The sequence below is a fragment of the Podarcis melisellensis genome (genome assembly GCF_964234715.1).
Source record: "Podarcis melisellensis genome assembly, chromosome: 4".
NCBI classification, from domain to species: domain Eukaryota; kingdom Metazoa; phylum Chordata; class Lepidosauria; order Squamata; family Lacertidae; genus Podarcis; species Podarcis melisellensis.
This window is the reverse complement of record NC_138531.1, coordinates 96,709,871-96,729,457: the sequence shown is the minus strand read 5'-3', so window position 1 is coordinate 96,729,457 and position 19,587 is coordinate 96,709,871. Positions and strand designations below refer to the sequence as shown.

Sequence of the window (19,587 nt, the reverse complement as noted above, 5' to 3'; positions counted from 1 at the left end):
TCAATAGATTTTCCAAATGTTCTTTTCTAACGGCGACTGCTACTGGGTTCCTTTCGTTTTGTTTTCTGCCCCATCAGGTGATGTGGTTGCCCGACTCTGACCGCCGACTGGTCCAAGAGGTTGCCCCGGGTTTCCAGCAGACCTCTGGCGTCAAGGCTGCGGCTCAACCTTTGAGGGACAGAGGCTTCCAGAAGCTGAACCTGCGCTACACCAAAGTCACCAGGGACGATATCAGGTCTGCTGTGGGCTTTCGCCCTTCCACATGTCTTTGGTCTTGTTCTCATAAGCATCCTTATCTTTCTGGACTGTACCACTTTCGGCCTAAGGGAAGCTTCCATGACGGAAGGTTTTTCCCATTTTTTAAAAAAAGAGAAACGAAAACCGACATCCTTGCTTCTAGAAAAGTAGAGTGCCAGGGAAGGTAATGTCTAGATTTGGCTTCTCCCTGATGCGCTGGCTTTCTGAAGTCAGGGAAGGCTGCAATCTACATGAATTGTGACCGGGGTCCACATTAGAATTATTAGTTTTTATTGTAAATTAATCAAAGCCCCAGATTCCCTACTAGCCAGGCAAGCCTTTTTAACTTGTTCTCATAGCAACAAATGGTCCAAGGCCATGGAGACTATTACTGCACGCTACTCCCTCCCAGATCTTGACACGCTGTCATCTTGGGACCAACATAAAATCCGGGCCTGGATTCTTACAAGAGACGAGGCCATGGACCGGGCACAGTCCACCACAGCTCGCCTCTCCATGTGGCTCCCTAAAGTGAAAGTGGTAAGATCACTTGCCAACTACCTGATAGACCTGACGGAGCCCAATTTGAGAAGAGCGTTTTCCATGGCCCGTTTCCATTCTATACCCACGGCCTTCTTGCAGGGGATATACTCTAAGACCCCTATTACTCAGCCTCTATGTCCATGCACAATGAATGAAGTAGAGGACTTCATAAATTTCTTTTTCTACTGCCCTATTTATGAGCCAATAAGAACTAAGCTCCTCCTCTTGATCCCGTCCACCATCACATCTAAGGAAGACTGTTTGAAATCGCTTCTTGTGGACGCAAATCCCCAAATTTCACATGGGGTGGCAATCTTTATAGTGCAGGCTTTGAAACTCAGGGCTACTCTGACTGGGTAGTGTGTTCTAGACCTGGACCTGTTTTAATTCTTCTTATTACCTTTTTAACCTAATGTGCCGAGCCTATTTTGGGGCCATTATATGCTTTATATACATCCGCATTTTAGATTCCCGGCGCAGGCAACTAAATCTTTACATTATTGTCTTAGCGTAATTTAAATGTCATAACGCCAGTAATATCGCTTTGAATCTTGTTTGGTTGCTTGTCTCTAGCATTTTTGTCTTATCCTGCTATGGCTGTATGCTAATGCAATAAAGGTTTGATTGATTGTGACCGGGGTGGGGTGCTAGTGTCACACACAGTTCATCGTTCCTCCCACCAAAATATCTAGGAAACCAGGAGGGGTTTTGCAACATAATGAAATTGTAGAATAAATTCCTCAAGGCAATATGCCTTGCAGGAGGTTGAACTTTGGGTACCTTCCAGCTCTATGATTTTGTGACTCCTGCAAGCTTTCCTCAGTGAAGCAGATTGCAGAATTGACCTTCTTGTTAGCAGAGACGACTACGGCCCTGAACAGAGCTAGCGGCAGAGGAAAAGGCCTTTTGACAGGGGTGCCTAATGATGACTAAGGGCCTGCGGAGACAATTGCATGCCTGGAACGTAATGGATGGCTTTGTGAGGCTGCCTCTAATATCCTCTTTGGGCTCTTTGAGAGACAAGCTCCAAACCACTTGCCACGCTCCTTATCTCTCCGGCAGCCGCTGCTGTTACCATGGAGCTGTGAAAGAAGTCCAAGGTCCCGGTTTTTATTTCAGAAATTACTTTGTGCGCAGAAAAACAGCCCATTAATAGCCTTTGATCCGTCCGTCTTTGGACGGACGTTGGCTGGGACACTTTCCGAGAACAACGCTTGGTTGCGGTTTGCCAATTGGGGAATAATATTTTGGGGATGTAGATCTGGAGCAAGTGAAGGCGTTTGTTTTGCAGCTGGGTGAGAAATGTTTGCTTCTCAGCCTTGTCGTGTTTGCTTGTTTGCTCCCTCGGGGGGTTGAACCAGCATTTGTGGGGGCTGCTGTGCCCCTCAAAAACCCACAGTGCATGAGAGACACTTTGCTCTTCCTGCTCAAATCAACTCTGCACGGGCTCAGTGTCTCTTGTATTGAATAAAATAAAAAAAATCCTTCCAGTAGCACTTTAGAGACCAACTAAGTTCATTATGTGGGACGTGGGTGGCACTGTGGGTTAAACCACAGAGCCTAGGGCTTGCCGATCAGAAGGTCGGCGGTTCAAATCCCCGCAACGGGGTGAGCTCCTGTTGTTCGGTCCCAGCTCCTGCCAACCTAGCAGTTCGAAAGCATGTCAAAGTGCAAGTAGATAAATAGGTACCACTCTGGCGGGAAGGTAAACGGCATTTCCATGTGCTGCTCTGGTTCGCCAGAAGCGGCTTAGTCATGATGGCCACATGACCCGGAAGCAAACACCGGCTCCCTTGGCCAATAAAGTGAGATGAGCGCCGCAACCCCAGAGTCGTCCGCCACTGGACCTAATGGTCAGGGGTCCCTTTACCTTTACCTTAAGTTCGTTATTGGTCCCTAAGGTGCTACTGGAGGAATTTTTTTATTTTGTTTCGTCTACGGCAGACCAACACGGCTACCTACCTGCAACTCCTGTATTGAACACCCCCCTTTAAACACGCCCACAGTGCATTGCATGCTAAAATCGTTCACCCAGCCTCTCCCCTCCCATTCCAAATAGAAGAGAGTTGCAATGAGCTTGCCTCTGTGAGTGAGTGGGCAATGGGCGACGTGGGCGCCATTGCTTCATTGACAGAGCAGTTGATGGGGAAAAAGCATGAGAGCACTTGCAGGGTCTCAGAGCCCTTCACCCTCCTTCCTAAAGCCCAGTAAGCAGTTGCCTGGCTTTGGGAAGGAAGAGGAGGACCCTGGGACCTTGTCAAAGCCCTCATACGTCCTGTGGCACTGTGGTCTAAACCACTGAGCCTCTTGGGTTTGCTGATCAGAAGGTCGGGGGTTCAAATCCCCATGATGGAGTGAGGTCCTGTTGTTCTGTCCCAGCTCCTGCCAACCTAGCAGTTTGAAAGCACACCAGTGCAAATAGATAAATAGGTACCACTGCGGCGGGAAGGTAAACGGCGTTTCCGTATACTCTGGTTTCCGTCATGGTGTTCCATTGTGCCAGAAGCTGTTTAGTTCTGCTGCCCACATGACCCGGAGAGCTGTCTGTAGACAAATGCCGGCTCCCTAGGCCTGAAAGCGAGATGAGCGCCACAACCCCATAGTCGCCTTTGACTGGACTTAACCATCCAGGGGTCCTTTACCTTTTATCTTTACCTGCCTCCTTCCCAGAGCTGGAGAAGCGCTTACCAGACTTTGAAAAGGTACCACCTCAGCCAGTGGTGCTGCCCTAAAACGGCCTCTGTTCTCCGATGTGGTTCTCTGACAGCAGAATCCGGGACCAGACAGAACCCAGCGTCCCAACAAGATCCAGCAAATGCTATTTTGACATTCTTCTGCACTTTTTAAGGCCCGTCCTCCCCGCTCTGCTTTCTCGACAGGGAATACGCCGTGGCGAACTTGAGCGTCAATCTGTTTGTCGTGAACGAGCCTTGGCTTTACTCTGTCCTGTGGTGCTCCGGGGTCCAGTCCGTCACCTCCGACAACTCTCGCGTCCTCAGCAGGCTGCGTTCCCCAGTCTGGATGATGGTAAGCAGGGCTTGGGCTTTGAGTCCGTTCGTTTCCAGGCGTATGAACTTCGGGAAGAGAAGCAGCCCGCTGGCTCGTGGGCATCTGAGGAAGCGGAATGCTGCAAGATCCGGGGCTGATAAAAGAAAGCCCTTTTTCACACAGCAAGGAGTTAAACTGTGGAACTCCCTGCCACAAGAGGCAGGGATGGCCACCAACTTGGGTGGCTTTGAAAGAGGATTGGACAAATTCAATGCAGAGTAAATAAAATAAAATAAAATAAATAAAAATAAAAATAAAAATAATGTAATGTAATGTAATGTAATATACAGTGGTACCTCAGGTTAAGAACATAATTGGATCTGGAGGTCTGTTCTTAACCTGAAACTGTTCTTAAACTGAGGTCACACTTTAGCTAATGGGGCCTCCTGCTTCTGCCGTGTGATTTCTGTTCTCATCCTGAGGTAAAGTTCTTAACGCGAGGTACTATTTCTGGGTTAGCGGAGTCTGTAACCTGAAGCATCTGTAACCTGAAGTGTCTGTAACCCAAAGTACCACTGTAATATAATTATTTACACCCTGCCCATCTGGCTGAGTTTTCCCAGCCACTCTGGGCAGCTTCCAACAAGAGATTAAAAATGCATTAAAACATCAGTCATTAAAAACTTCCCTAAACATGGCTACCTTCAGATGTCTTCTAAACGTCGGGTAATTGTTTATCTCTTTGACCCCTAATGGGAGGGCGTTCCACAGGGCGGGCGCCACTACCGAAAAGGCCCTCTGCCTGCTTCCCTTCACTTCTCGCAATGAGGGAATCACCAGAAGGCCCTTGGCGCTGGACCTCCATGCAGGGTGGAGATGCTCCTTCAGGTCTACTGGGCCAAGGCCGTTTAGGGCTTTCAAGATCAGTACCAACACTTTGAATTGTGCTCGGAAACGTACTGGGAGCCAATGTAGGTCTTTCAGGACCAGTGTTATATGGTCTCGGCGGCCGCTCCCAGTCACCAGTCTAGCTGCCGCATTCTGGATTAGTTGTAGTTTCCGGGTCACCTTCAAAGGTAGCCCCATGTAGAGCGCATTGCAGTAGTCCAAGCGGGAGATAACCCAAGCATGCACCACTCTGGTGAGACAATCCGAAAAGGGCTCTTAGTGGCTACTAGGTGCTGCCTCCACAGCAATGCTTTGGTAGATTCTTCCCCGCCCAAAGAGGCCACAAATACTTATCATTGTTTTTATTATTTATTAAACTTGTATACTGACCTCCGTCTGTAGATCTCAGGGTGGTTCACAACACAGAAATGCAAGTTTCAAAAACCCCCACACAAAATACACATTGAATCATAGAATCATAGAATCATAGAGTTGGAAGAGACCACAAGGGCCATCGAGTCCAACCCCCTGCCAAGCAGGAAACACCATTGAAAACAAGAACGAAACCGATAACTGTCCTCCTCCCACCACCCGCTTCAAATGTAGGGCCAAAAGCTTCAGTAAAAAGGAAAGGTTTTGCCTGGTGCCTTAAGCTAGACTAGAGAGCACCAGGTGAGCTTCCCTGGGGGAAGAGCATTCCACAAATGGGGAGCCAACGTTGAAAAGGCCCTGCTCTCGTGTTGCCACCCGCTGGAGCTCCCATGGAGGGGCTCAGGGAGAAGGGCCTCATAGGATGATTGCAGGGTGTGGGCTGGTTCTTATGGGGAGGACCCATAAGAGTCCTTGAGGTATTGAGGTCCTGAGCCGCATAAGGCTTTATGGGTAAAAATCAGCACTTTGAATTGGGCCTTGAAACATCATAGAGGAGGCTGTGGTTCATGCAGGGCTTACCTGGGGTTATCTTCTTGCTCCGACACGCATGCACGCGATTATACTTCTTATTACTGAAAGAGAAAGGGGATAAACCTCTACTCGGGTCAAATCCATTCGTTGATTAAAGGGGAAAAGCAAATTGACAGTGCTTGCAACTTCTGCAGCTGCAGCTACCAGTTTAGTGGCCCAGGGCGGCATCTAGTGGTCGCGAAAGTGCTTCTTCTTAATTCATGCACAGGCATTTATTTGAGCCCCAGTCTTATTGGTTGGTTCGGTAGATTAATAAACTAAAGCTTTGGGTCAGGGGTGGTTCTCCAAGGGCTGCCTTAACCTGTGGCCAATACTCTGGCACCTGAGTGTCAAAATAGATGTAGTCGAAGTGTAAAAGTGAGCACAGCCCTTTTTTGAAAAAACAAATATTGGGTAAGGGGTCATGGAAACCTGTTGGCAATACAGCAGGAAGCCTAGGGGAATGATCATATATATTGATCGATCAATAGATATAGATATGAAAATATTTTGGGGGGACTTGAGGGCCGCAATTTACTTTGGCTTCATGGCGTCAGGCAGCCCATATAAGCCCTCAATTAAATTTTAAAAAGTTTCCTGTTTTAAAAATGAATTTTGAAGGATCTTGGGAGCCACAGAAGATCTCTTGGGGTCTAGATGCCATGGCGTAAGCCCCCCATCCTTTGTTTTAGAACTGTGAATTAAGGACATGATTTTTGAGGCTGCTTCGCTCCTGGTGTTACTGTAAGAGAAGGAATTATTATTATTATTATTATTAATTTATACCCCACCCATCTGGTTGGGTTTCCCCAGCCACTCTGGGCAGCTCCCAACAGATTAAAAACAGAATAAAACATCAAACATTAAAAACTTCCCTAAGCAGAGCTGCCTTCAGATGTCTTCTAAAAATCAGGTAGTTGTTTATTTCCTTGACATCTGATGGGAGGGCATACCACAGGGCGGGTGCCACTACCAAGAAGGCCCTCTGCCTGGTTCCCTGTAACCTCACTTCTCGCAATGAGGGAACCGCCAGAAGGCCCTTGGCGCTGGATCTCAGTGTCCAGGTAGAATGATGGGGGTGGAGATGCTCCTTCAGGTATACTGGGTTGAAAGGTCAGCACCAACACTTTGAATTGTGCTTGGAAATGTACTGGGAGCCACTGTAGGTCTTTCAGAACCAGTGTTTTGTGGTTTCGGTGGCCACTCCCAGTCACCAGTCTTGCTGCTACATTCTGGATTAGTTGCAGTTTCTGGGTCACCTTCAAAGGTAGCCCCACGTAGAGCGCATGGCAGTAGTCCAAGCGGGAGATAACCAGAGCATGCACCACTCTGGCGAGACAGTCCGTGGGCAGGGAGGGTCTCATCCTGCGTACCAGATGGAGCTGATAAACAGCTGCCCTGGACACAGAATTGACCTGCACCTCCATGGATAGCTGAGAGTCCAAAATGACTCCCAGGCTGCGCACCTGGTCCTTCAAAAGGATAGTTAAAACGAAAAGCCTGCCCTGGACGCAAAAGAAGGCTTTTCGTTTTAACTGCCAGGTTGTTAAAGTTCCCTTACAGGGGCCAGTTAGCCAAATCCAGATGAGTATTGTAGTGGAAACATTTGAAAGCCACCAGGGGGAGGAAGGAAGCTCTCCGATGAGAGTCTTTTATGCATTTTTAATTTTTGCCCCTATTTATGTTATTGCATCCCCTTTGTTGGGACACAGGTGGCGCTGTGGGTTAAAGCCTCAGCACCTAGGACTTGCTGATCGAAAGGTCGGCGGTTCGAATCCCTGCTGCGGGGTGCGCTCCCGCTGCTCGGTCCCAGCGCCTGCCAACCTAGCAGTTCGAAAGCACCTCCGGGTGCAAGTAGATAAATAGGGACCGCTTACCAGCGGGAAGGTAAACGGCGTTTCCGTGTGCAGCTCTGGCTCGCCAGAGCAGCGATGTCACGCTGGCCATGTGACCCGGAAGTGTCTCCGGACAGCGCTGGCCCCTGGCCTCTTAAGTGAGATGGGCGCACAACCCCAGAGTCTGTCAAGACTGGCCCGTACGGGCAGGGGTACCTTTACCTTTACCTATCCCCTTTGTACGTGTTTACATTGCTGCCATGCTGCCATTATCTTATCTGTTTTCTTCCGTCACCGAGAGAACGGGCTTCATTGCCTGCTAATAAATGTCTCAAATATATCTGAAACCAGAACTCTGCATCCCCACATTGAGAGAGAGAAACTATTATTTTAATTATTGCCTTAAGCCAACTGCATCTTTGTCTCCTCTTTTTTCTTCTTCCAGTCTCCGGACGAATACTATCTCATCTGGATAACCGCCGACCTCGTTTCGTTCGTCGTAATCGTAGGAGTTTTTATATTCCAGAAGTAAGTAGCTGCAGGTAGTGGTTTTGCAGTGTTATTTTTCGCCCCCTGCAAAAAAACAACAACAATGAACCCATGTCTGAAAAGGCACCTTTAAGGGCAGTGGAATATTTTCAGCAACCCTTTATAAGTTAACTCAGTTCCTACAACGCAGGACAAATGAGGCTGGTGCTCCGTTGAGCTGCCACCCTGTGCCACCCTAGTCCTGTAAGTAGATTGAGAGTGCAAGGGTTGAATGGGGAAGGCACAAAGGAAGTGGGCACCACGCCACATCTGTAACCAAGACGCCACCCAAAAACGTTGAGGGAGGGAATTGGCATGAACCTCCTGTATTGTTTGGAAAGGCCCTCGTTTCTGAATCTCCCCCACATGTAGAAAGCTAGCACGTCAGGCTTCTTAGCCCACTCCCTGACACACCAGTTTTCTACATGCGGGGATTTTAATTGTTATTATTTCACATGCTGTCTGCACCATCATTGCTGAGGTGATCCGGCAGGAGTGAAACCACGTGCCTCTCTAAATAAATCTTTCGGGATGGTCCGTCCTGGGCTCTGGAGTGAGATTTCGATGGAGGTCAAGGGGTCCCCCAAATTAGTTGTAGTGAATTCATGGCTGAGCAAGGATTTAGCGAGGGGGTCATGAATAACAGAGGATTTGTTAGCATGATGCCTGGCACTCTCTTGTTTTCCTATGTAATTCTTGAGGCCTGGGAAGTCACAGTAAGCTTGTAAAAGATGCTGTGTTGGAGTCCCGGGCATGTAGTCAGAAAGAACTCAGAGGAGAAAAAAGACAAAGCCAAGATGAAGGCTCTGGTCAGCTGCTGGTTTACTTGGTTTACTTCAGGAAGGCCCAAAGGAACAGCAGGCCGGCACCTCAATCCGGGCACCTTAAAATAACCCACTGCCAGGTTGTGTTGCCGCAAATTACGCTTTCTCCACTTCCACAGCAGTGGGCCAGATTTGGCCCAGCGGGTTTCTGGCTGCTGATCCTTAGCCTTCAAATCCAGCGTAGAAGTAACATCCTAAAGATCCACAGAGTGAGGGGCAGGAGCAAACGTAGGCAAAATTCTTAGATGCTTTGAAAGAAGAGAGGGCAGCCATTTTTCCACCTTCCCGTCTAGTAGGAGAAGAGAGAATTGTTTTCCAGCTGCGAATTCCAAGAGACGATCTGAGGGCAGTTCGCTGACTAGAATCCTCTCCCACAACCCCTTTTCGAGCAAAGTTTGGGCAAGCGATATCCACTCAGGGTGCCCTAGATCAGGGGTGGGGAAGCCCCCTGAGTGTTTTTTGGACCCCAAGGTGGCCAGGGATGATGGGAGTTGTAGTCTAGCAACATCTGAAGGGATGCAGGTATCTGACACACTCTCACCTGGGGTTGGGGTAGAACGTCTTCTCCCAGTTTTTTGCAGCTAGTTGGACGAGAGGGGATTGGCCCAGAGACCCAATGGGACGGATTCTGAGTCTTCCACACCAGCACTTAAATCTCCTTTGCCCTGACACTGCACTGGTAGTTTTGCTCCCTGGGGAGGAATGATGGACTCGAAGGAGGTGCCCTGTTCCTCCTTGGTTTATTTTTCTTACTGCTCTGACCTTGTTGCATGTTCCTCCTTTCTCTCTCTCTCTCTCTTTCTCTCTCTTTCTTTCTCGCTCTCTCTGCTGCTGCATTTTGGCATCTTTACAGCTATCACATAATCAGGTAATTTCTGATGCCTTTTTCCTCATCCCACCTTTCGTCTGTTTTCCTTCCTTCCTTCCTTCCTTCCTTCCTTCCTTCCTTCCTTCCTTCCTTCCTTCCTTCCTTCCTTCCTTCCCACCTCCCTCAAAAAAAAACCCCAAAAAGCACCGCTGCAAAATTGGGTTAAAAAGCAGGGCCGTTTCCAGAAGAAACCCTCTAGAAGTTAAAAGTAAAAAAACAACAACTACCCTCTGGCTCACGAAGCGTACTAAGCGGGGATTTTCCTGCCCGCGGAACTGGGATTTGAGTGCACTCGGCAGCCTCGGTTTGCAAAACTCCAAGCGTCCCTGACTCCAGCAACCCCTGAAATGTGTCCTGTTTGTTTATTTAATGCGTGCATAAAAATAATAGAGAGTTGGAAGGGACCCTTGGGGTCATCTAGTCCAACCCCCTGCAATGCAGGAATCTCAGCTGAAGCATCCATGACAGATGGCCATCCAGCCTCTGCTTAAAAACCTCCAAGGAAAGAGAGTGTGCTATCTTCCAAAGGAGTTCATTCCATGTCTCTTACAGCCACCATTTCCAAGGGAGGCCGTATATTCCACCTTTTTTTCTCCAAGGATCTCAAGGTGGTTCCTCCCTTCTGCCTCCTCATTTAATCCCAACAACGGCCCTGCGAGGTAGCTTAGGCTGAGAGGCAGCGACTGGCCCAAGGCCGCACGCAGCGAGCTTCCACCTGGCTGAGTGGGGATTCCCGGTCTGCACCACGGAGGACCTTCAGGTCCATAAATAGCAACACCCTAGACGTCCCTAAGGAAGTCAGATTAGCCTCACCAGAGCCAGGGCCTTTTCATGTGCCTGCACCGTGAGCAGCTGAGGTTTTTCTTCTCGGCCACATTCTGCTGAAATGGAGGGTGCCTCTATGTCCTCAACCCATTCTCATTTTTTCAATTGGCCCCTGTGGTCGTTTTTCTTCTCTTCTGGCGAGCATTTGAAACCTGCCCCCCACCCAGCCCACCCCATTTTTGCAGCCAAGCCCCAATTCCTCATTTTTCGTTGTTTACCCAAGCGTTCCGCCTCCACACATTATCTTCCCGCAACGTTTGGTTGTGTTACGGAGAACCATTCTCATCGGTCTGTCTCTGCCTTTCCCATTTTTTTTTTTAAAAACAAAAGATTTCTTTTCATTTTTTAAAGATATAGTTTCTGTGCATTATCAGTGTTTTCATGGAATAACCGAAGCGAACGTAGGCGTGAGCGGGATTCGAATCCAGTGCCTCGGCTTTCCTCCACGGTGCATTCTGTATTGGAAGACAGCCTGGAAGCGATGTGTAGATCCGCCATGTGGGATCTTGCTTGGGGGAGCAAGGGGGAATGTTGCAGGTTCCACTGGATCCCTCCCGAAAGAGGCACACATGAAAATATGTCTGTGTGTTGTGCATGTATTGTTGGGATACTGCCAGGGAGATATGGCCCATCATGGCCCCCACGTCGTCTCCGGACAATCATCGGTCTCCCGTAGATACAGTATCAGCAATTAGTGACACGAGCTCCAGAAAATAGCTTGCCACATTCCAGAACTGATGCATGCTCTATCAGCAGAATTCGCACAGCGAAAGTTGCATGCAGGAGAGTATCATTTAGAAGTTTATTCAGCGTTGGACAGAACAAAGGAAAACATGACTGCCTGCTTCGGTCTGCTCAGGCACAGAGAGAGAAACGAAAGCAATAGAAAACATAAACATCCTGTGAACAGGAAATACGCAGACTCTGTGACTCACAAAGCCTGCTCCCTTTTAAGGTGGAACGGAAATATCCGAACATGGGTTCTGAACTTTCTGCAGTTCCCCCTTCCCACTTCTTCCCCTTTTTCTCTGCAAGGAACAGCTTTTCCATGCGCTGAAGGCACACAGCAAGTGTGCAGCGCTTTTGTAGTTTGTACGATTATGCTTGGCTTGGAAAAAACAGAGAAGAGCTTTCCTCCCTCTCTCGAACTCGTGGCCCTCCGGCAAAGCTGAGCATTCTGGAAACGCATAAAAGAAAGCGCTTCTTCCTGCAGCACAGGTTTAAAACTGTGGGACTCACTTCCACAGCAGGCTTAAGAAGCGATCAACCCACATGATTTTAAAAAGGATTAGCCGAATTCACAGAGGAGAGGGCTATTACAGTATTTTAATATTTTTTTGGAAGCCGTCCAGAGTGCCTGGGGAAGCTCAGCCAGATGGGCGGGGTATAAATAATAAGTTATTATTATTATATATTATTATTATTATTGGTAGCTGTGATGGGAGAGAGTGCTCTGTCTCTGCGGTCAGAGGCAGGAACGCGCCTGAATCTCAGCTGCTGGAAAATGCAGATTGTAAAAAAAAGAGAAAAGCTCAAAGTGGTTGCAAGAAGATAAAGCCGTAAAATCGAGAAAAAGGCATAGCCCTACTGTTAAAGTTAAAATACTGAATCAGATTAAAATCACCTCGGCTTCCTAAGAATCTGGGTGGGCATGTCCGAACAAAAATGTTTGTAGCAGGCGACAAAAAGAGTGTTGAGAATGTGACTGCTTGATATGAATAGGGAGGGAGTTCCAAAGTTCACTAAACCGACGCGTTCTCACCAATGCAGAACAGGTGTTTTGTGGCGCCTGCCGTAGTGTCAATTCTGCTGTGGTGTAATGGTAAAGGACCCCTGGACGGTTAAGTCCAGTCAAAGGTGACTGTGGGGTTGTGGCGCTCATCTCGCTTTCAGGCCGAGGGAGCCGGCGTTTGTCCACAGACAGCTTTCCGGGTCATACGGCCAGCAGGATTAAACCGCTTCTGGTGCAACAGGACGCCGTGACAGAAACCAGAGCGCACAGAAACGCCGTTTACCTTCCCGCCGCAGCGGTACCTATTTATCTACTTGCACCGGTGTGCTTTCCAAATGCTAGGTTGGAAGGAGCTGGGACAGAGCAACGGGAACTCACTCCGTCGTGGGGATTTGAACTGCCGACCTTCTGATCGGCCAGCCCAAGAGGCTCAGTGGCTGAGACCACAGCGCCACCTGTGTTCTGTAAGGCGATCTTGTGGGTGGGGAGAATTGTTCTCGAATCTTGCTCCCCGGTTTCCCCAGACATCTGGTCAACCGCTGGGAGAAGAGGCTGCGGGTCTCTTCTTCTTTGGCCTGGGAAACCTTATAATAATATAACAATATTTTATTATTTGTACCTCGCCCATCTGGCTGGGTTTCCCCAGCCACTCTGGGGCTTCCCACAAAGACCAAAAATATGCTAAAATGTCACATGTTAAAAACTTCCTTGAACAGGGCTGCCTTCAGATGTCTTCTGAATGTCAGGTACAGTGGTACCTCGGGTTACATACGCTTCAGGTTGCATACGCTTCAGGTTACAGACGCTTCAGGTTACAGACTCTGCTAACCCAGAAATAGTGCTTCAGGTTAAGAACTTTGCTTCAGGATGAGAACAGAAATCATGCTCCGGCGGCACGGCAGCAGCAGGAGGCCCCATTAGCTAAAGTGGTGCTTCAGGTTCAGAATAGTTTCAGGTTAAGAACGGACCTCCGGAACGAATTAAGTACTTAACCCGAGGTACCACTGTAGTTATTTATCTCTTTGACTTTGCGGGAACAGCAGCGATCGCAGGAAGTAAGGAGAAGTGTTTTGGCTGGTGTCATCTTCCTCCGTCACTCATCCCGGCTTCTTCCGCACACGTCCGTGCTTTTATCAGCTCAGCACCTCCTCCTCCTCCTTTCCTGACCCTCTCTCTTTCCTCCCCTTTTACGAAGAGCAACTCCCTTTGGCTTTTCGAGGGCTGCATTTGACGCGGGTGTGTGTGTGTGCAACTGGTGTCTTTGCGCAAGGAAACCTGCGCACCACGGCGATGGTTTGGGGCGGCAGGGAGGGGAAAGGGCATATGTGTTGGACCTAACCCCTGGGGTGCTGGTCATCATACTGGGTTTCTGCTAAATTTGGGGACTGGCGAGCCTTTTGTACCTCCCTGGGTGTGACGGCGGCAGGCCAAACTTATTCTGTGTTTTTATTTTGTGGTGTTACGTTGTGAACCTCCTGGAGACCGGCGTGTATAGGGCTATACAAATTTTAAAAACAAAACAAAATACAATAAAATGTCGGGAGCAGGGTATCTGTAACCTGCGGGTCTCCAGATACGGTGGTACCTTGGTTCTCAAACTTAATCCGTCCCAAAACCAAAGCGTTCCAAAACCAAGGCGTGCTTTCCCATAGAAAGCAATGCAAAACGGATTAATCCGTTCCAGACTTTTAAAAACAACCCCTAAAACAGCAATTGAACATGGATTTTACTATCTCACGAGACCATTGATCCATAAAATGAAATCACTAATCATGGTACTGTACTATAAAATAAATAAGACAGTGTTGTAGATGATAAAAGTAAAAATTATTATTTTTTCTCACCTGCACTGATGATAGTCGTTGTTCGGATAGGGGGCTTTTATCCATTTGTGCAGTCAATCAATCGATCAATCAATCAATAGATGAACTGGGTTCCACACAGTCACAAAAGCAAATGAACTGAAAAAGCCTCAAAAACAAAAACGCAATATAAACAGCAAAAGCGCCAGACTTAATCCATTCCGGAAGTCCGTTTGACTTCTGAAATGTTCGAAAACCAAGGCGCAGCTTCTGATTGGTGCAGGCGCCCTGGAAACAATAGCCGACAACCGCATTGGAAGTTTGGCTTCCGAAAAATGTCCGAAAACCGGAAAACATACTTCTGGGTTTTCTGCGTTTGAGAACCAAGGTACCACTGTACTACTGAACCACAACTCCCATCATTCCTGACCATGGGCTGATGGGAATTGTAGTTTGACGTCTAAAGGGCCACCGGTTACCTGCCCCTGAAGTAGGAAGACCCAGCCAGATGGGCGGGGTACAAATATTATTATTATTATTATTATTATTATTACTACTACTACTATTGGAAGGGAAGTTGTAAATGCAAAATTGCTTGCAAGCTTCTCATTCCAGAAGCACTGCGGACCATTCTCCCAGCAAGAGGGCCTTTTGTTTTCAGGGTCCCCTTGGCGTGGGGATAGAACCTGGGTGCACCTGGAGCAAAATGCAGACTCCTCTATTTTTGTATTGATTTGGCAGCAGACCTGATGTTAGCACACAGGCCTGTTGAAATCGTATCCATTAGTGGTCTTAGGTGGGTGGTTTAAATGACCACTAGGAGGTGCAACGAAGACGAAATTGGGGTGGCGTGTGGCTGCTTTGTTTGTGGTTTTGGTGTTTGTATTTAATCTTACGTATGTATTTGATCTTTTGTGTGTGGTGTGTGTGTGTGTATTGGGGAGCACTTTTAAAAAGTGCAGATGACAAACACAAGCTTAAGTGAGGCTCCCCCTTTATATATGATTTTATTTTATTAATTTTATTAATTTTATTTAATGTGTGTGTGTGTGCGCACACACACACACACACACACACTAACAATCTGATTGATTGATCAATCAATCAATCAATCAATCAATCAATCAGGGTCACCTTTTTTAGATGGCTTGATTTAAAATAAATAAATAAACGGGTCGGTTTTTTTAAAACATCACAGATCCGGCCCAAGGTTTTTGCAAAGTCACTGCTTTAAGTGGTAATTTGAGAAGCCCAGGGCTTTCACGCTTTGTGTCAGACTCAAAAGAGCCAGAAATGATTAACTGGAAAATTCAGACTCGTTCTGACTCCTGTTCCCCTTGGTCGGATTAAGTTGCCTGTGCCTGTTTTGCTTAGCATCACCCCTCCCAGTAGACCTGAGATCGAATCCTGCTCAGCGTGTATATATATATTATATAATATATATAATTATATATATAATTATATATAATTATATATATATATATATATATATATATATATATATATATATATATATATATATATATATATAAAAATAATATTATATATATATATATATATATATATATATATATATATATATATATATATATATATATATATATAATATTGCTTTGCTGGAGGGGGGAGGGTGTTGGTCACTGAGCAGCTGCCTCCTTTTGCAATCCTTTTGCTAACCTCCAGTCCTTTCTCATATTTCCATTGAAAGCATGTTAATAAATAGTAAATTTTTTTATTTATACCCCGCCCTTCCTGGCTCAAAAAACCGGGCTCAGGGTGGCTAACAATAAATTTAAAACACTTAATTGATGCAACAAAAAAACAGCATTAAATACAGTATAGAATATGAGTAACAATAAATTCAGAATTGCGGCCCCCTCCCACTAACTCCCCCCCCCCGCTCCAATTTGAGAGGAGCCCAGCCACTGAATCTGTGCTCGGCTCAGCAGAAAAGGCCCGTTCTCATGTTGCCACCCTCCAGACCCCAAATGTAGGGGGCACATGAAGAAGGACCCCAAAGGATGATTTCAGGGTCTGGGTCAGTTCCTATGCAGAGAGGCGGTCCTTGAAGCATGGCAGTCCTGCACTCTTTAAGCGGGGGGAGTCTATCAGTTTTGTTAGATCAATTAAACTAAATAGCATTAATTGGTTTTTCAATAAATGTGCCGTTAATGGTTGCTGTTTTGGATTCCATCACGTTATTATCTTATTTTTATTGCATTATTATTCATCAGATCCCTGCTTGTGGAATGCTCCCCCCAGGGAAGTTCGCCTGGTGCCTTCATTACATACAGTATTTTTCGCTCCATAAGACGCACACTTTTTTCCTCCTAAAAAGTAAGGGGAAATGTCTGTGTGTCTTATGGAGCGAATGTGTGGTCCCTGGAGCCGAATTGCCCAGGGGCAAAAAGCAGGTCGTGCTTTCCCCCCTTTTTTTTAGAAAGAGGGAAGGGGGTGTTGAAACAAAGCCGCTGAACAGCTGATCAGCAAGCGATTGGAGGGAGATAAGGGACTCTAGAGATAAAGGAGGCTGCCTGGGAGCGGGGAGGTAAAGACAGCAAACTTGCAAGGAGAGGAGACAGGAATACTAAAGCAAGCAATGAGGAGACAAATTAGAAGAAAAGGAGGAGCAAAAAACTGCTCCAGCTAAGGAAAAGACACTAAGGCAAACAAGAGGGAAGGGAGTGTTGAAAGGGGGGAGGTAAAAGCCCATGGGGGGGGGGAGGTAAAAGCCCATGGAGTCTCCGGATTTTTGCATTGGGTCACTCCAAATTCACCATCAGATCACATAGTATGTCCATGGCTACAGCCTGCACCAAAAAAGTCACGCAGCCACTGTTTCGTGGGGCCGCAATTACGCAAAAACATGGTTACAAAGCACGGATCCACATGGATTCTCAGGATTTTTGCACTGGGCTACCCCAAACTCACAGTCAAATCACATATCATGTCTGTGGCCACAGCATGAACCACAAAAATCACACGTCCACTGTTTCGTTCAGAATATTTTTTTGTTTTCTTCATCTATAAACTAGGTGCGTCTTACAGTTAAGTGCGTCTTATGGAGCGAAAAATACAGTATTTTTTAAGGCTCCAGGCGAAAAACGTCCTCTTCAACCGCGCCTTGGGTTGATTCATATTCTGTAGACTTTTAAACGTCTCTGTGAGAAGGTGGGGAGGCTATTGTCTTTCTGTTTTGTAATTATTTACTTGTTTTTATTCTGTGAGCCGCCCCTGAGATGGTCAGGCCAGCTTGCAGAGTTTCAAAACAGAGGGGAAACGAGTTTTCTGTCGCTGTGCTAGGAGAATAGCGCAGAGTCGCTTCCTCATGAGTTTGAGAGTCCATGGATTGTGAGCTCCATGAAAAGTCCGGTTCCCGACGTTCTCCTTGTCCGTTTCAGGTGGCGAATGGGCAGCATGCACAGCTACAACCCTGAACAGATCATGCTCAGCGCCGCCGTCCGAAGGTCCAGCCGGGATGTCAACATCATGAAGGAGAAACTCATCTTCTCAGGTGAGGCAATTCGAGGCTGGATTCCACGTGGCTATAACTTGATCTGCGGCAGAGAAGCAACTTCCTGTGGGGATGTCTTGCTATTCTTCGGGTCTTCAATTCGAATCTCGCCACAAATTCATTGTCATGCGGCTAAGGTTAAGCCTTTTTTAAACATTACAGACCCAGCCCAAGTTTTTGCAGAGTTGCTGCTTTAAATGGTAATGTACTTTTAAATAAATAAGGTATACTATTCATTGTATCAAATTGTAGATTTCAACAGAAGTCTCATAAAGTTCAGCGAAAAAGGCTGAAGACCCAGTGGATCGGTTCATTCTCTAGTCAGTTCATGCATAAGGTCCATACATGTATAAGTATTTATGCATCAATTTGATTCCTTCCCCCTCAATCTCCCCCCCCCTTTCTCCTTCTGTGTTGGAACTCCTATTTGGGGACTTCCCTGGCTTTTTTCTGGCCCATGTAGGACCAGTCTGGATAGTTAGCCTTGGCGAAGACTTGACATTTTTATCCCCCCAAAAGTTTTTGATTGAGTTTCCAATGAAACGAGGTGGCATTTAAATTTTTTAATGTATTTTAATCTTGTTTTTTAAGCTGTATTTCAATCAATTGTTTTTATATTTGGTGTTAGCCGCCCTGAGCCTGGTCTTGGCTGGGGAGGGCGGGGTATAAATAAAATTTGTTGTTGTTGTTGTTGTTGTTGTTGTTGTTGTTGTTGTTGTTATTGGTGTCCATTCCACCTGTCTCTTCAAAGACTCCAATAATCCACATGAAAGGTTGTTACAGTTCCACAGAATCCTTTCACAGAGTCTAAGACAATATGTAATATTACAATATGTAAGATTACAGGATAGTGGATCTTATAGCATAGTAGAGGCTGCTATAAGATCCACTATCCTGTAATATTACATATGAGCCTACTGATGAAGCCTAGGATGGCGATACAAGGCTAATATTCCGGAAATCCTTGTCTTAGACTCTCTGAAAGGATTCTGTGGAACTGTAACAACCCTTCTTGGCTTCAATAGGGGGGATTTGAACCCTGGTCTCCCAGGTCTTAGTCTGACGCTCTAACCAGTACACCGCACTGCCTGGCGTTAACCACAGCATCTATTCAGATCCTTCCCCCTCCGCCTTCTAACACCCCGCGCTTTCTCTTTCCTCCTCAGAGATCAACAGCGGCATCGAGACGACGGACGAGCTTTCTCTGTGCTCGGAGAACGGCTACGCCAACGAAGTCGTCACCCCTCTGGACCACCGAGAAGTGAAGCTTCGTATCAACTGAGGGGGCAGTGGAGGAGCGCTTGCGGGGCTCCGGAACCTTCCGGCGCTTCCTTGGTCCTTGCGTGGACTGCCTGGGACTCTTAATGCAACGGACTTCGTGCAGGTGGCCTGGTGCCTCTCTGAAAACTGAAGCTGGACTGGGTTTCTTTGATTTTTTGTTGTTGTTGTAAATATCCCCCCTTTTTGTGACCCCTTTTCTTGCCTATCATGGGATTGGGGGCGGGTGGGGCAGGATTCGGCATGTTTGCGAGGAGCGATCTGGCGATGGGACCCACTAGAAGATAGCCTTCAAAGGTGTTGCCGGACTACAAGTCCCATCATCCAGGACCATGCATGGCTACATCTGATGGGAGTTGTAGTCCAACGTCGTGCAGGGTCATGTGATGGAAGGAACCCCACTGTCTTTCTCTCCTCTCCTCGGTGCAGCGATTGTTAGCTGAACTTATTTAAAGATGTATGTTGTGACCTCTTGGCGAAGCGTGGTTATTATCCGTAATTTTATGGGTTTGAAATCTTCCGGGCACTGGGAAGGTGTCTGGCCTGAAATCTGAGGGCTGCATTGCCCATTTAGACAACGATCCAAGGGCCATGTGACTGGTGGGTGGAGCCAGAAGCAAAAGTGGGGAGGAAATACCATATTTTTTGCTCTATAAGACGCACTTTCCCCCTCCAAAAATTAAGGGGAAATGTGTGTGCGTCTTATGGAGCGAATGCAGGCTCCATGGCTTCAGCAAAAGCAACGCGAAGCCTCTGAAGCGCAGTGGGAGCACTCCTGCCGCG

The 19,587-nt window shown here is 47.1% G+C and overlaps 1 protein-coding gene across 1 annotated transcript in view; it reads left to right on the top strand.

Moving 5' to 3' along the window:
- GDPD5 (glycerophosphodiester phosphodiesterase domain containing 5) overlaps window positions 1–19,272 on the top strand; it is a 168,276-nt gene extending 149,004 nt beyond the window's left edge. The window contains exons 12-16 of the mRNA XM_081910244.1: window positions 78–235; window positions 3,660–3,807; window positions 7,879–7,961; window positions 17,414–17,526; window positions 18,693–19,272. Of these exons, the coding sequence (XP_081766370.1) occupies window positions 78–235; window positions 3,660–3,807; window positions 7,879–7,961; window positions 17,414–17,526; window positions 18,693–18,808 (618 nt within the window). The 3' untranslated portion in view covers window positions 18,809–19,272. The remainder of the gene's footprint in view (window positions 1–77; window positions 236–3,659; window positions 3,808–7,878; window positions 7,962–17,413; window positions 17,527–18,692) is intronic.
- Window positions 19,273–19,587: the final 315 nt, after the last annotated feature.